We start from the raw sequence: 18,057 nt of genomic DNA on the forward strand, positions 1-18,057 counted from the left end.
AGCACAGGAGCCTCCCAGTGCTGTGTGCTCTCTCCACTTTTCTCTATATACCAATGACTGCATCTCAAACGACCCATCTGTTAAACAATTGAAGTTTGCAGATGATACTGCAGTGATCGGTCTCATTCGAGACAACAACGAAACCAAGTATAAACAGGAGGTTGAATAACTAGCCTCGTGGTGCGACTGGAACAATCTGGAACTGAAAACTCTACAACTGTAGAAATGGTGGTAGACTTTAGGAGAAACCCTACCATACGACCACCTCTTACAATACTTGACACCACAGTATCAACAGTGGAGACCTTCAAATTTCTAGATTCTGTAATACCTCAATACCTAAAATGGACACCTAACATCAAAAACGTCATCAAAAAAAGCACAACAAAGAAAGTTCTTTCTGCACTAACTGAGGAAGCTCAAACTGCCCAAGGAGCTGCTGATTCTGTTCTACAGAGGAACGATTGAGTCTGTCATCTACACCTCCATAACTGTCTGATTTAATTCTGCAACCCAACAAGACAGACGGAGACTTCAGAGGATAGTTAGAACTGCAGAAAAAATGATTACTGCCAACTTGCCTTCCATTGAGGACCTGTACTCTGCACGTGTCAAAAAGAGGGCCGTGAAAATATTTACAGACTCCTCGCATTCTGAACATAAATTGTTTCAGCTCCTACCCTCAAAGCGATGATATAGAGTACTGCACACCAGGACAACTAGACACAAGAAGAGTTTGTCCCTCAACGCCATCACTCTTCTAAACAAATAATTCCCTCACCACTGTCAAAACTATTCACTAAGGCTGCATTACTATTACTATTAGTCTTCTCATCGTTCCTATTATCCATACGACAACCAAAACTGGATGCAATTTTCCAAGTGTGGTCTTACCAAGGCATTATAAGGTCATTCTAACATTTCATGTCATCTTGATTCTATCCCACTTAATGCAGCCTATGATTCTGTTGGGTTTTCGGTTTTTTTTGGCAACTGTAGCCTACTGCTGATTCATGTTTAAGCAGTTGTCCACTGGGACTCCAAGTTCCCTGTTGCACTTTCTACTGTTGAGGCCGGTATCACCTATGCCTGGGCATGTGGTTTTTCTTTCCTAATTGTAGAACCTTACACTGTTGATTTCATTTTGTTAGATGGGGCCCAATCTGTCAATCCTATATCTCGATCTGATCTTCTGGAGTGTTGGTATTCCTGTCAATGCGGTCTTGTCTACAAATTTGAGGAGTTCCCCTTCTATCCTCTTGGCTAAATCATGGATGAAAATGAACAGATCTTGTGAATCCTCTGTTCTTTTTTCCGTGTTCAGGAGAGTCTTGTGTCTTTCGAGGAGGTGGCTGTGTATTTCTCTGAAGAGGAATGGTCTCAGCTGGATCCTGACCAGAAAGCGCTACATTCGGAAGTCATGCTTGAAAATCATAGGAACGTGGTCTCTCTTCTGGGTAAGAGTTTTCTAGTCTACAGAGAGTTCATGAAGAGAGATTATAGTTAGTTTTTGATTTGAAAACTACTAATCAGATACCATCTCCTGTGAGGGAGAAGGAAAGGATCTTCTCGTACTCCAAGGAAGGAAAGAGTCAGTGTCTCTCTGCTTACATGCTTTCTCTGCCATTTCTTGTCTGTATTTTTCTATTTCTCTTTGAACTTCTCTGTGGAGGCTGAAAAGAACGAGGCGTGCTTTTATGTGTACTCTGGAGGTCACGTGAGAAGAGTGTGTTGTCATTTGTCCTCTGAAATCCTCCAATATTGTGTGAAAACAGAACTTTCACACTCAGCCCATGGAAGAGCATTCTCCCAATCCAATTCAAGAACAAAGGCCTTATGCAATGTTACTCAGAGCATCCTAGGGTACTGGTAATCCCCAAGATACGACAATTCATTTAGCGACTCTTCTAAGTTACGAGAAGCCCTCCCCCAACTACTTGACACCCACTCATCATTCACACTTAGGAATGATAGGAGAGGCACTGCAACATTCTGCCTACCTATTCACCCCACCCCACCCCACTGGGACTTACCTTATTTTTCAGACTATAAGTCGCATCCCCCCCCCAAAAAAACATGGGTGGAAATGTCTGTATAGAGCACATTCGGCCTCCCAAACCCTCTGAGCATCCCATTTTCAGCCTACCCGATGCCGAGAAGGGCAAAACCGGGACCGGCCGAGGCCTTCAGAGGCCAAAAGCGGGCCCGTTTTTGGCCTACAGAGTGCTTCTGGATGCCAGGAAAGCCAAAAACTATTTAATTTGTTTTCCTTCTCTAAACCTAGGTGCTTCTTATGGTCCAAAAAACATGGTTCCTTGCAATGATGTGGCAAGCTGTCAATTCCTTTGCCTACTCCGATGAATTTGCAGGCAAAAGAGGGCTAAAATAGTGAGAGATACGTGAGATCAGTACTGCGAAATCTAGCACTGTTGATCTCACGTGATCTCGCGTTACAGTGCTTAAGGCCTCTGTTCTCTGCTAACCAAGACCTGCACCAGATCCAGGGCAAAATGCTTTGCAAAGGGAGGAAAGTCCTCTTAGTTTTCAAAGACCTTGGAGCAGCTTCTCCAAGGTACACCGGGGAAGAAAGAGTTTGTTTCAAAACTGTTTCAGGTCTCTGTTGAAATTAACCCACCCCAAAAATTCTTTTCTCCTAATTTCTCGTTGGATGTTTCCCCTGATTATTATGAAATTCAATGGTGAAAAAAGTAAGATTCTACATTTAGGCAAGAAAAGCAAAATGCGCAGGTACACTATATGTGGTACCTTGCTCAATAATAGTAACTGTGAGAGGGATCTTGGAGTCCTAGTGGACAACCATTTAAATATGAGCCAGCAGTGTGCAGCAGCTGCCAAAAAAGCCAACACAATCCTAGGCTGCATCAACAGAGGGATAGAATCAAGATCACGTGAAGTGTTAATACTACTTTACAAGGCCTTGGTAAGGCCACACTTGGAATACTGCATCCAGTTTTGTTTGCCAGATGTAAAAAAGATGTGGAGACTCTAGAAATAATGCAGAGAAAAGGAATGAAGATGATTAGGGGACTGGAGACTAAAACATATGAAGAACGGTTGCAGGAACTGTGTATGTCTAGTTTAATCAAAAGAAGGACTAGGTGACAGCAGTGTTCCAATTTCTCAGGAGCGGCCACAAAGAAGAAGGAATGAAGCCATTCTGCAAAACACCTGAGGGTAGGACAAGAAGCAGTGAGTGTAAACTAATCAAGGAGAGAAGCAACTTAGATCTAAGGAGATGTTTCTTGACAGTTAGAACAATTAATCAGTGTAACAACTTATCTCCAGAAGTTGTGAAGGAAATTCACTTGACTTTCTACACTTTGATCTTTTTTCTCTAACCTTGTTATCATTTTTTATTTCCGTTTTACTTTGAAGGTAATAATGGGGAGGAGATTCAAGATTCCCGTGAACTGTTCAAAGAGATCAGTGATAAAGATGGAACGGAGAAGTTTGGAGTTCGAATGGAATTCGAAAGCCCTGAGAGAAACCAGTCAAAGAATTGCAATGAGGAAAACTCATGTTCCACTGATGCTCCGATGCGAGGCTTTCTTGCCCAACAAGAGAACATAAGGAAAAGATATATTGGGGAAAGTGTGAAGCTAATGAAAACTACAGTACAAGTAAATGAACACTATTTAACCCACAACAAAGGACAAGTTGCTATAAGAAGAAGCAAGGGAAAAAATTACAATGGGACAGTCATTCTTTCTCTTGGAAATAAGTTCCCTACATCTCAAAAAGCGATTGCCACCAAAGAGAAGCCTTATAAATGTTTAGAATGTGGAAAATGTTTTAGAACAAGCAGACAATTTACTTCCCATGAAAGGATCCACACAGGGGAGAAGCCATATGAATGCATGGAGTGTGGAAAAACCTTTGCTCAAAGACGTTATCTTACTTTCCATAAGATGATCCACACAGGGGAGAAACCATATAAATGCATGGAGTGTGGAAACACCTTTGCTAGAAGAAATAATCTTATTTCCCATAAAAGGATCCACACAGGGGAGAAGCCATATAAATGCATGGAGTGTGGAACGACCTTTGCTCAAAGACGTTATCTTACTTTCCATAAGATGATCCACACAGGGGAGAAACCATATAAATGCATGGAGTGTGGAAACACCTTTGCTAGAAGAAATCATCTTATTTCCCATAAGATTATCCACACAGGAGAGAAACCATATAAATGCATAGAGTGTGGAAAGACTTTTGCCAATAGCAGTACACTTACTTCCCATAAGATCATCCACTCAGGAGAGAAGCCGTATAAATGCATGGAGTGTGGAAAGACATTTACTCAGAGCAGTGGACTTATTAGACACAAAAAGCTCCACACAGGAGAAAAGCCATATAAATGCATGGAGTGTGGAAAGACATTTACTCAGAGCAGTGGACTTATTAGACACAAAAAGCTCCACACAGGAGAAAAGCCATATAAATGCATGGAGTGTGGAAAGACCTTTGTTCAAAAATGTAATCTTATTTACCATAAGATGATCCACACAGGGGAGAAGCCATATACATGCATGGAGTGTGGAAAGACCTTTGCTCAAAGAGGTCATCTTTTTTCCCATAAGATGATCCACACAGGAGAGAAGCCATATAAATGCATAGAATGTGGAAAGACTTTTGCCAATAGCAGTACACTTACTTCCCATAAGATGATCCACACAGGAGAGAAGCCATATAAATGCATAGAATGTGGAAAGAGCTTTTCTCAGAATGGTAGTCTTACTAATCATAAAAGGATCCATGCTCGGGTGAAACAATAGCAAAAGCAATTTCACTTTGACTTATATACAACTCCGTAATGCTTTACCCCGCTCTCTAAACAGTTTACAAAGTCAGCATATTGTCCTCAACAATCTGGGTCCTCATTTTACCCACCTCAGAAGGATGAAAGGTTTGAATCAACCATGGATCAGACTCCTGGATGTGGACCATTAAACTGTAGTACTGCATTCTAACCACTGAGCAACCATGCCTCTGTATAATTGTATGTTTGTGCATATTGTGGCTTTCTGATTCAAAAGAGAAGGTTGAATCCAACAAATGAAACTTAAAAACAGTGATTGTGAGAGGGACCTTGGGAGTCCGAATGAGCATTTAAACGTCACGTCTGTTTGTTTGTGTGTGTGTGTGTGTGTGTGTGGCAGCAGCCAAAAAATCTAATAGAATCCTTGATTGTATAAAGAGAGACATAGAATCAAAATCACTTGAAGTATTAGTACTGTTTTATAAAGCCTTAGGAAGCCCACACCTGGAATACTGCATCCGGTTTTGTTCATTGCATTACAAAAAAGAATTTTAGCCTTTGGAGAAAGAACATCTGCCATATGGGAGTCGGACCCCTCCCTACCTCCTTCCCTGGAACAAGTGGGAAGGAGGCTTTCTGCCTGCAGGTATAGCCTGGTCTGTGGAAATCTCCCTCCGAAACCCCCCAAATCTCCCCCCTCGGCAAGGACCTCGATATGGCCCTGCCAAAGCCTTGGTACATCCTGCAATCATAGGGTGACCAGGGCTCTGGACAGGATCAGTCCCATGTGGCATCTGAAGTAACAAACCTGGTCTTCTGTTCTGGGTGCTGTTGCGTCTCTCCCGTCCCTCCTCTACAGCCAAGCCCACCTACACCATCTCCCCCACCAAGTTGGACCCCGCTTCCCCCAACACCATCCCCCTCTGCACCTCAATGGGCTTTTACCCCGTGGAGATCCAGTGGCTGAAGAACGGGTGGCCAGAGAAGGGCGTGGCCTTCAGGGAGCAGATCCAGAACAGACACTGAACCTACCAGCTCCAGGTGATTCTGGAGATCCAGGCCCACCACGGAGGACCTGTACCTGCCAGGTGGGACATGCCAGCCTGGAGGCTCCCATCACCAGAATGAACCCTCCTGGTAGAAGATGGGCCTGATCCTCCTGTTCCGGTGAGTCTCCTCCTTCTCCAGAGCCCCGTTCCTACAGCTCTGCCAGGAGCAAACTGGATGGGGATAATGGGGAAGTGATAGGAGTGGCCTTCCTGGCTGTGGGACTCTTTTCCTAACTGAAGAGTCTGGGGGACTGGATGAACGGTTGTGGAGAGGGTAGTATCTAGGGGAGGCCTCTCATCAAGCTTAGCAGGTGGCCAAGAGGGTCTCCTTGAGAAATATTTTGGGAACTTCTGCTCTCAATGGGGAGGGGAACTCCTGACTCCTCCAACCCATGAAGGATCCTGACTGGGTCTTTTTCTCCTTCCAGCCACTCCCATCCAACCTCCTGCAGGTGAGTTTCTCCTCTTCCTCCCTCACCTGAACCCCTCCCCACACAAAAGTTATCAGGGCTTTTAAAAAGTCTCTAAAATAGATTAACAGAGTTGGAAGGGACCTTGTAGGTCATCTAGTCCACCCCCCCACCCTGAAGCAGGAGACTGTACACCACTTCCGACACATAGCAGTCCAATCTCTTCTTGAAAGTCTCAAGTGATGAAGCTCCCACAAAGTCTGAGGGCAACTTCTGTTCCATTGGTTGAGTCTTCTCACTGTCAGAAAAAAATTCCTCCTTATTTCTAGGTTGAATCTCTCCTTGGTCAGTTTCGATCCATTATTCCTTGTCTGGCCTTCGGGTGCTTTGGAAAATAGCTTGATCCTCTCCTCTCTGCGGCAGCCTCTCAAATATTGGAAGACTTCTCTCATGTCTCCCCTGGTCCTTCTCTTTACTAGACTAGACATGCCCAGTTCCTGCAACCGTTCTTCATATGTTTTAGCCTCCAGTCCTCTTAATTTTTAAGAAGAGAGTGGGCAGCCATTTGTCAGAGATGGTATATATAACTTCTCCTATGCCTGAGCAGGGGGTTGGACTAGAAGTCCTCCAAGGTCCCTTCCAGCTCTGTCCTCTTCTAACTGCAGGCCGTTCTTGGTTCTGCCCGTCAATAATCCTGCTATTTTAAGCAGCCTCCATTTTATTCCCTTCTTGGAACTGGACCTGTTTTTGCTTCCGACACTATCGGGATAAAATAGAAACCCACGACTGGAAGGTGAAACTGAAGAGGTTTATTGTGGAGGAAATATGCAGCTGGTGTCCAAATGAAGAGGGAAACACTGACACAAACTTCTAGTCTTATATCAATATAAATGTATCTGACCCTCGCAGCAGAGAAGACATTGAGGAACATCCTGAGGTAAATCTCAAGTTGTTCCACTGATTCCTTTGTCTGACAGAGAACCCTGGAGAGGGACTTTTCTTCCCCCTACTCCCAAGCCAGTGGTGGGATTCAAATAATTTAACAACCGGTTCTCTGCCCTAATGATTTCTTCCAACAACCAGTTCACCAAACTGCTCAGAAAGTTAACAACCGTTTCTCCCGGAGTGCTGCGAACTGGCTGAACCCCACCACTGTCCCAAGCCCATCATCCCTGCACTCCCCTTTTCCCCTCAGACCCGCTCCTCTTTCCCGCCCTTTCTCCGATCCTGGCACTTTGGCCCAAATCCTCCAGGGGGCGCACTCTGCCAAGGGAAGGGAACTCCAGGCGCTTCCCCATTGGCCCACTGGAGGGAGAACATGACGGCTGGCTTATTAGAGGAGGCAACGCAGGAAGTGACGTCACTGAGCCTTGCCTCTCTAGGACGCCACCCACTAGCTCTCCTTAACCCCTGCGGCTCCGCAGGAGAGGCTGCAGGAGAGGCTGGCAGTGGGACATCAAGACATGCTCCAGGTGAGGGGGGGAGGGCTCTTCCTGGGTACCATGTTCCCCAGCCGCCTTCGCTCCGCAGGGAAAAGCGGGTAACCGTGGAAGAGCCCGAATGGGTGGGGGAAGAAGGGAGGGTCATCCTTGCGGAGGCCCAGCAGGAGAGGAGAGAAGCCGGGCGAGGAGGAGGCAGGATTCGCACCAGGCTCCCCATTCCAGCTGCCTCCTTCCCGGCTCTGCGCTGGGATGAGCCGCTTGGGGTTGGTTGGGTGAAGGTTCTTCAGTGGCTGAATTCCACTTTCCAATTCTTGGCTTTTCTTTTTCCTTTCATCTCAGATGCAGAAACCTGAAATCTTTGCAAGGCAAACTTTTCTCCTGGGGAGGAAAACAAAGAGCGGAATAACTTGCAGGGATCCGTCCTGAAGCCCCATAAATTCCCCTGTGAAGGAAAAGGCATCTGGAGACCCACCAGAGTCCTTGGACCCACCTGGAGTTGCTCTCCAGGACAGAGAAAGGATGGAGACACAACCTTTGGCCAAGGAGGGAAGCGGAAAAGGCCCTTCAGCTGCTCAGCCTGGGAAGGGGGGGAAGCTCTGGACAAGGACTGGGCAGAAGATCCCGGAGGAGGAAACCATCCTCCCTTCCGAAGTTCAGCCCTGGAACTTCATCCAGTACCGGGAGGCTGAAGGTCCCCGAGGACTTTGCAGCCGACTCCATGACTTTTGTAGGCGATGGCTGAGACCAGAAAAGCACACCAAAGCCCAGATGCTGGACCTGGTGGTTCTGGAGCAGCTCCTGGCTATCCTGCCCCCAGAGATGGAGAGCTGGGTGCGGGAGTGTGGAGCAGAGAGCAGCTCCCAGGCGGTGGCCCTGGCGGAAGGCTTCCTCCTGAGCCAGTCGGAGGAGCAGAAGGAGCAGGTCCAGTTGCAGGTGAGAGACTTTAGGGAGCTCAGAAAGGAATAGAGAAAGTGTCTGAATACTTCACCCCTCCTTCCCAAACTTCTCTGGCCTTCATCATATGTGGGAATTCGCCGATTCTTGTAGGACATTTTTCCATTGTTTTCTCACTGAACCTGACAGATGGATATTGGGGGCTTTGAGGTTGTGTTCTGAATGTTAGAATCCACTTTGTGTTGTGTGACATACGTTAATTCCTCTTCTTTTTTCCTTCCCTCTATTTGAAGGGCTGCAATGTGGAGATCAGAGATCCTGAGGGAGAGAAGAACCCATCAAATCCCCCTCAGGAGCTATTTTTCAGGAGGATCCCTTGGGAAGATCAAAGTCAGGACAACTCAGAAGGTAATGGAAGATTCTCCGATTGCCCATCTGTCTTTCCTTCAATCTCTCTTCTCTTCTATAGAATATCTCCTCCTATTTTGTTCATTATGCATTTTTGAAATTATTTATTCCTTACAGAGAAACAAAGAATGAAGCTTTCTGGTTTTTATGACGGAGAACAAATAACGGTTGAACCTCCAAACCAAGTAAGAAAGGGGAAAGATATTAGATTTCTATTCTCCCTTCAGGAAGTGAAGCGGGTGTGCAGAGTGCTCCCACCTTCTACTCCCCCCCCTTGTTTGTACAATACAATAGCAGAGTTGGAAGGGACCTTAGAGGTCTTCTAGTCCAACCCCCTGCCTAGGCAGGAAACCCTATCCCTTTTGACCTGGATTATTTTTCTGTTCCTCCACAACATGGAGAGCAGAATAGCAGGTTGAAGTTGCTTACAGCCAGCATAGGTTCCTCTGGTTATCTTGTTCTGCTAGGTACTCCACCAACTTTGAGTTTATAAGAAGCACTTTTTCAAAAGTCCTTCAAGAAATAGGAATAAAGTGGCAGGAACTGCTAGAGACCCATTTTTGGGGGTAATTCTTTGACTTGGAATTGTGCAAGGCTAATGAAAAATAACTAAATTCATTGCCACATTACAATTTTTAAAAAGCCTGGTTTATAGCACGTAGTTCAAAAATAAGCAAATCATATTAAAAAATAGAGCAGACTATTAAAATCCAAAGGGAGTGGCCATGTTGAACATGTAATCACGGTACTTTGGGCTACAAAATAATTTCCAATTATCTGATTTGGATTAGGAGATCAAACATTCCCGCTTTGCAACGGCTGAGAAATGACTTTCCTAGGGAATTTTCTCTTCTTTGAACATTACTCAGACTATTAAATCAATCAATGAGACAGAGCGATAGATCAGTTGATCCAGAAGTGAGATTATTTACTGAAAGGCACTTAAGGTTTTTTCAGAATCAATGAACTTGATAAAACTTCCCCAAATATTTCTTCAGTGAAAGCAATTTTCAGATTTGTCCATTTTCTCACCTAAAATTAGGACGTGTGAAGCATAACCATTTAACTTGGTGCATATCTTTGCTTTGGGAATTTGGGAACAATGGAACAGAATAATAGAGTTGGTAGGGATCTTGGAGGTCTTCTAGTCCAACCCCCTGGTCACTCTTCTAAGTGTATCACAAGCTTCCTAACAGTACAGGAAGCAGCAGATGAAGCTAGGCAAAATCACATCAGATACCTGTACAATTAGCACAGGAGCCTCCCAGGGCTGTGTGCTCTCTCCACTTCTCTCTATATACCAATGACTGCATCTCAAACGACCCATCTGTTAAACAATTGACGTTTGCAGGTGATACAGCAGTGATCGGTCTCATTCGAGACAACAATGAAACCACGTATAAACAGGAGGTGGAGACCTTCAAATTTCTAGATTCTGTAATACCTCAAGACCTAAAATGGACACCTAACATCAAAAACGTCATCAAAATAAACACAACAAAGAAAGTTCTTTCTGCACTAACTGAGGAAGCTCAAACTGCCCAAGGAGCTGCTGATTCTGTTCTGCAGAGGAATGATTGAGTCTGTCATCTGCAGCCTCCATAACTGTCTAGCTTGGCTCTGCAACCCAACAAGACAGACGGAGACTTCAGAGGATAGTTAGAACTGCAGAAAAAATGATTACTGCCAACTTGCCTTCCATTGAGGACCTGTACTCTGCACGTGTCAAAAAGAGGGCCGTGAAAATATTTACAGACTCCTCGCATTCTGGACATAAATTGTTTCAGCTCCTACCCTCAAAGCGATGATATAGAGCACTGCACAACAGGACAACTAGACACAAGAAGAGTTTGTCCCTCAACGCCATCACTCTTCTAAACAAATAATTCCCTCACCACTGTCAAACTATTCACTAAGGCTGCATTACTATTACTATTAGTCTTCTCATCGTTCCTATTATCCATACGACAACCAAAACTGGATGCAATTTTCCAAGTGTGGTCTTACCAAGGCATTATAAAGTCATTCTAACATTTCATGTCATCTTCTATCCCACTTAATGCAGCCTATGATTCTGTTGGGTTTTGGATTTTTTTTTTGGCAACTGTAGCCTACTGCTGATTCATGTTTAAGCAGTTGTCCACTGGGACTCCAAGTTCCCTGTTGCACTTTCTACTGTTGAGGCCGGTATCACCTATGCCTGGGCATGTGGTTTTTCTTTCCTAATTGTAGAACCTTACACTGTTGATTTCATTTTGTTAGATGGGGCCCAATCTGTCAATCCTATATCTCGATCTGATCTTCTGGAGTGTTGGTATTCCTGTCAATGCGGTCTTGTCTGCAAATCTGAGGGGTTCTCTTTCTATCCTCTTGGCTAAATCATGGATGAAAATGAACAGATCTTGTGAATCCTCTGTTCTTTTTTCTCGTGTTCAGGGGAGTCTGGTGTCCTTCGAGGAGGTGGCTGTGTATTTCTCTGAGGAGGAATGGTCTCAGATGGATCCTGACCAGAAAGCGCTACATTCGGAAGTCATGCTTGAAAATCATAGGAACGTGGTCTCTCTTCTGGGTAAGAGTTTTCTAGTCTACAGAGAGTTCATGAAGAGAGATTATAGTTAGTTTTTGATTTGAAAACTACTAATCAGATATCATCTCCTGTGAGGGAGAAGGAAAGGATCTTCTCGTACTCCAAGGAAGGAAAGAGTCAGTGTCTCTCTGCTTACATGCTTTCTCTGCCATTTCTTGTCTGTATTTTTCTATTTCTCTTTGAACTTCTCTGTGGAGGCTGAAAAGAACGAGGCGTGCTTTTATGTGTACTCTGGAGATCGTGTGAGAAGAGTGTGTTGTCATTTGTCCTCTGAAACCTCCAATATTGTGTGAAAACAGAACTTTCACACTCAGCCCATGGAAGAGCATTCTCCCAATCCAATTCAAGAACAAAGGCCTTATGCAATGTTACTCAGAGCATCCTAGGGTACTGGTAATCCCCAAGATACGACAATTCATTTAGCGACTCTTCTAAGTTATGAGAAGCCCTCCCCCAAGTACTTGACACCCACTCATCATTCACACTTAGGAATGATAGGAGAGGCACTGCAACATTCGCCCTACCTATTCACCCCACCCCACCCCACTGGGACTTACCTTATTTTTCAGACTATAAGACGCATTCCCCCCCCTCCCCCCAAAACGTGGGTGGAAATGTCTGTATAGAGCACATTCGGCCTCCCAAACCCTCTGAGCATCCCATTTTCAGCCTAACCGATGCCGAGAAGGGCAAAACCGGGACCGGCCGAGGCCTTCAGAGGGCAAAAGCGGGCCCGTTTTTGGCCTACAGAGTGCTTCTGGATGCCAGGAAAGCCAAAAACTATTTAATTTGTTTTCCTTCTCTAAACCTAGGTGCTTCTTATGGTCCACAAAACATGGTCCCTTGCAATGATGTGGCAAGCTGTCAATTCCTTTGCCTACTCCGATGAATTTGCAGGCAAAAGAGGGCTAAAAAGTGAGAGATACGTGAGATCAGTACTGCGAAATCTAGCACTGTTGATCTCACGTGATCTCGCGTTACAGTGCTTAAGGCCTCTGTTCTCTGCTAACCAAGGCCTGCACCAGATCCAGGGCAAAATGCTTTGCAAAGGGAGGAAAGTCCTCTTAGTTTTCAAAGACCTTGGAGCAGCTGCTCCAAGGTACACCGGGGAAGAAAGAGTTTGTTTCAAAACTGTTTCAGGTCTCTGTTGAAATTAACCCACCCCAAAAATTCTTTTCTCCTAATTTCTCGTTGGATGTTTCCCCTGATTATTATGAAATTCAATGGTGAAAAAAGTAAGGTTCTACATTTAGGCAAGAAAAGCAAAATGCGCAGGTACACTATATGTGGTACCTTGCTCAATAATAGTAACTGTGAGAGGGATCTTGGGAGTCCTAGTGGACAACCATTTAAATATGAGCCAGCAGTGTGCAGCAGCTGCCAAAAAAGCCAACACAATCCTAGGCTGCATCAACAGAGGGATAGAATCAAGATCACGTGAAGTGTTAATAACACTTTATAATGCCTTGGTAAGGCCACACTTGGAATACTGCATTCAGTTCTGGTCGCCACGATGTAGAAAACATGTGGAGACTCTAGAAATAATGCAAAGAAAAGGAATGAAGATGATTAGGGGACTGGAGACTAAAACATATGAAGAACGGTTGCAGGAACTGTGTATGTCTAGTTTAATCAAAAGAAGGACTAGGTGACAGCAGTGTTCCAATATCTCAGGAGCGGCCACAAAGAAGAAGGAATCAAGCCATTCTGCAAAACACCTGAGGGTAGGACAAGAAGCAGTGAGTGTAAACTAATCAAGGAGAGAAGCAACTTAGATCTAAGGAGATGTTTCTTGACAGTTAGAACAATTAATCAGTGTAACAACTTATCTCCAGAAGTTGTGAAGGAAATTCACTTGACTTTCTACACTTTGATCTTTTTTCTCTAACCTTGTTATCATTTTTTATTTCCGTTTTACTTTGAAGGTAATAATGGGGAGGAGATTCAAGATTCCCGTGAACTGTTCAAAGAGATCAGTGCTAAAGATGGAACGGAGAAGTTTGGAGTTCGAATGGAATTCAAAAGCCCTGAGAAAAACCAGTCAAAGAATTGCAATGAGGAAAACTCATGTTCCACTGATGCTCCGATGCGAGGCTTTCTTGCCCAACAAGAGAACATAAGGAAAAGATATATTGGGGAAAGTGTGAAGCTAATGAAAACTACAGTACAAGTAAATGAACACTATTTAACCCACAACAAAGGACAAGTTGCTATAAGAAGAAGCAAGGGAAAAAATTACAATGGGACAGTCATTCTTTCTCTTGGAAATAAGTTCCCTACATCTCAAAAAGCGATTGCCACCAAAGAGAAGCCTTATAAATGTTTAGAATGTGGAAAATGTTTTAGAACAAGCAGACAATTTACTTCCCATGAAAGGATCCACACAGGGGAGAAGCCATATGAATGCATGGAGTGTGGAAAAACCTTTGCTCAAAGACGTTATCTTACTTTCCATAAGATGATCCACACAGGGGAGAAACCATATAAATGCATGGAGTGTGGAAACACCTTTGCTAGAAGAAATAATCTTATTTCCCATAAAAGGATCCACACAGGGGAGAAGCCATATAAATGCATGGAGTGTGGAAAGACCTTTGCTCAAAGACGTTATCTTACTTTCCATAAGATGATCCACACAGGGGAGAAACCATATAAATGCATGGAGTGTGGAAACACCTTTGCTAGAAGAAATCATCTTATTTCCCATAAGATTATCCACACAGGAGAGAAACCATATAAATGCATAGAGTGTGGAAAGACTTTTGCCAATAGCAGTACACTTACTTCCCATAAGATCATCCACTCAGGAGAGAAGCCGTATAAATGCATGGAGTGTGGAAAGACATTTACTCAGAGCAGTGGACTTATTAGACACAAAAAGCTCCACACAGGAGAAAAGCCATATAAATGCATGGAGTGTGGAAAGACATTTACTCAGAGCAGTGGACTTATTAGACACAAAAAGCTCCACACAGGAGAAAAGCCATATAAATGCATGGAGTGTGGAAAGACCTTTGTTCAAAAATGTAATCTTATTTACCATAAGATGATCCACACAGGGGAGAAGCCATATACATGCATGGAGTGTGGAAAGACCTTTGCTCAAAGAGGTCATCTTTTTTCCCATAAGATGATCCACACAGGAGAGAAGCCATATAAATGCATAGAATGTGGAAAGACTTTTGCCAATAGCAGTACACTTACTTCCCATAAGATGATCCACACAGGAGAGAAGCCATATAAATGCATAGAATGTGGAAAGAGCTTTTCTCAGAATGGTAGTCTTACTAATCATAAAAGGATCCATGCTCGGGTGAAACAATAGCAAAAGCAATTTCACTTTGACTTATATACAACTCCGTAATGCTTTACCCCGCTCTCTAAACAGTTTACAAAGTCAGCATATTGTCCTCAACAATCTGGGTCCTCATTTTACCCACCTCAGAACGATGAAAGGTTTGAATCAACCATGGATCAGACTCCTGGATGTGGACCATTAAACTGTAGTACTGCATTCTAACCACTGAGCAACCATGCCTCTATATAATTTTATGTTTGTGCATATTGTGGCTTTCTGATTCAAAAGAGAAGATTGAATCCAACAAATGAAACTTAAAAACAGTGATTGTGAGAGGGATCTTGGGAGTCCGAATGAGCATTTAAACGTCACGTCTGTTTGTTTGTGTGTGTGTGTGTGTGTTTGTGTGGCAGCAGCCAAAAAATCTAATAGAATCCTTGATTGTATAAAGAGAGACATAGAATCAAAATCACTTGAAGTATTAGTACTGTTTTATAAAGCCTTAGGAAGCCCACACCTGGAATACTGCATCCGGTTTTGTTCATTGCATTACAAAAAAGAATTTTAGCCTTTGGAGAAAGAACATCTGCCATATGGGAGTCGGACCCCTCCCTACCTCCTTCCCTGGAACAAGTGGGAAGGAGGCTTTTTGCCTGCAGGTGTAGCCTGGTCTGGGGAGATCTCCCTCCGAAACCCCCCAAATTTCCCCCCTCGGCAAGGACCTCGATATGGCCCTGCCAAAGCCTTGGTACATCCTGCAATCATAGGGTGACCAGGGCTCTGGACAGGATCAGTCCCATGTGGCATCTGAAGTAACAAACCTGGTCTTCTGTTCTGGGTGCTGTTGCGTCTCTCCCGTCCCTCCTCTACAGCCAAGCCCACCTATACCATCTCCCCCACCACGTTGGACCCCGCTTCCCCCAACACCATCCCCCTCTGCACCTCAATGGGCTTTTACCCCGTGGAGATCCAGTGGCTGAAGAACGGGTGGCCAGAGAAGGGCGTGGCCTTCAGGGAGCAGATCCAGAACAGACACTGAACCTACCAGCTCCAGGTGATTCTGGAGATCCAGGCCCACCACGGAGGACCTGTACCTGCCAGGTGGGACATGCCAGCCTGGAGGCTCCCATCACCAGAATGAACCCTCCTGGTAGAAGATGGGCCTGATCCTCCTGTTCCGGTGAGTCTCCTCCTTCTCCAGAGCCCCGTTCCTACAGCTCTGCCAGGAGCAAACTGGATGGGGATAATGGGGACGTGATAGGAGTGGCCTTCCTGGCTGTGGGACTCTTTTCCTAACTGAAGAGTCTGGGGGGCTGGATGAACGGTTGTGGAGAGGGTAGTATCTAGGGGAGGCCTCTCATCAAGCTTAGCAGGTGGCCAAGAGGGTCTCCTTGAGAAATATTTTGGGAACTTCTGCTCTCAATGGGGAGGGGAACTCCTGACTCCTCCAACCCATGAAGGATCCTGACTGGGTCTTTTTCTCCTTCCAGCCACTCCCATCCAACCTCCTGCAGGTGAGTTTCTCCTCTTCCTCCCTCACCTGAACCCCTCCCCACACAAAAGTTATCAGGGCTTTTAAAAAGTCTCTAAAATAGATTAACAGAGTTGGAAGGGACCTTGTAGGTCATCTAGTCCACCCCCCCCACCCTGAAGCAGGAGACTGTACACCACTTCCGACACATAGCAGTCCAATCTCTTCTTGAAAGTCTCAAGTGATGAAGCTCCCACAAAGTCTGAGGGCAACTTCTGTTCCATTGGTTGAGTCTTCTCACTGTCAGAAAAAAGTTCCTCCTTATTTCTAGGTTGAATCTCTCCTTGGTAAGTTTCAATCCATTATTCCTTGTCTGGCCTTTGGGTGCTTTTGAAAATAGCTTGATCCTCTCCTCTCTGCGGCAGCCTCTCAAATATTGGAAGACTTCTCTCATGTCTCCCCTGGTCCTTCTCTTTACTAGACTAGACATGCCCAGTTCCTGCAACCGTTCTTCATATGTTTTAGCCTCCAGTCCTCTTAATTTTTAAGAAGAGAGTGGGCAGCCATTTGTCAGAGATGGTATATATAACTTCTCCTATGCCTGAGCAGGGGGTTGGACTAGAAGTCCTCCAAGGTCCCTTCCAGCTCTGTCCTCTTCTAACTGCAGGCCGTTCTTGGTTCTGCCCGTCAATACTCCTATTTTAAGCAGCCTCCATTTTATTCCCTTCTTGGAACTGGACCTGTTTTTGCTTCCGACGCTATCGGGATAAAATAGAAACCCACGACTGGAAGGTGAAACTGAAGAGGTTTATTGTGGAGGAAATATGCAGCTGGTGTCCAAATGAAGAGGGAAACACTGACACAAACTTCTAGTTTTATATCAATATAAATGTATCTGACACTCGCAGCAGAGAAGACATTGAGGAACATCCTGAGGTAAATCTCAAGTTGTTCCACTGATTCCTTTGTCTGACAGAGAACCCTGGAGAGGGACTTTTCTTCCCCCTACTCCCAAGCCAGTGGTGGGATTCAAATAATTTAACAACCGGTTCTCTGCCCTAATGATTTCTTCCAACAACCAGTTCACCAAACTGCTCAGAAAGTTAACAACCGTTTCTCCCGGAGTGCTGCGAACTGGCTGAACCCCACCACTGTCCCAAGCCCGTCATCCCTGCACTCCCCTTTTCCCCTCAGACCCGCTCCTCTTTCCCGCCCTTTCTCCGATCCTGGCACTTTGGCCCAAATCCTCCAGGGGGCGCCGTCTGCCAAGGGAAGGGAACTCCAGGCGCTTCCCCATTGGCCCACTGGAGGCCGAACGTCACGGCTGGCTTCCCATAGGAGGCGACGAAAGAAGTGACATCACTGAGCCTTGCCTCTCTAGGACGCCACCCACTCGCTCTCCTTAACCCCTGGGGCTCCGCAGGAGAGGCTGCAGGAGAGTCTGGCGGTGGGACATCAAGACGTGCTCCAGGTGAGGGGGGGAGGGCTCTTCCTGGGTCCCATGTTCCCCAGCCGCCCTCGCCCTGCAGGGAAAAGCGGGGAACCGTGGAAGAGCCCGAATGGGTGGGGGAAGAAGGGAGGGTCATCCTTGCGGAGGCCCAGCAGGAGAGGAGAGAAGCCGGGCGAGGAGGAGGCAGGATTCGCACCAGGCTCCCCATTCCAGCTGCCTCCTTCCCGGCTCTGCGCTGGGATGAGCCGCTTGGGGTTGGTTGGGTGAA

At 45.3% G+C, this 18,057-nt stretch overlaps 1 protein-coding gene across 1 annotated transcript in view; it reads left to right on the plus strand.

Annotated features, from left to right (window-relative positions):
- The first annotated feature begins 8,315 nt into the window (after positions 1–8,315).
- Positions 8,316–18,057, plus strand: part of LOC309384807 (uncharacterized protein) — a 31,141-nt gene continuing 21,399 nt past the window's right edge. Inside the window, exons 1-2 of the mRNA XM_081938602.1 lie at positions 8,316–8,614; positions 8,869–8,983. Coding sequence (XP_081794728.1) covers positions 8,450–8,614; positions 8,869–8,983 — 280 coding nt within the window. The 5' untranslated portion in view covers positions 8,316–8,449. The remainder of the gene's footprint in view (positions 8,615–8,868; positions 8,984–18,057) is intronic.

The sequence above is a fragment of the Natrix helvetica genome, assembly GCF_964273705.1.
Source record: "Natrix helvetica genome assembly, chromosome: 1".
NCBI classification, from domain to species: domain Eukaryota; kingdom Metazoa; phylum Chordata; class Lepidosauria; order Squamata; family Natricidae; genus Natrix; species Natrix helvetica.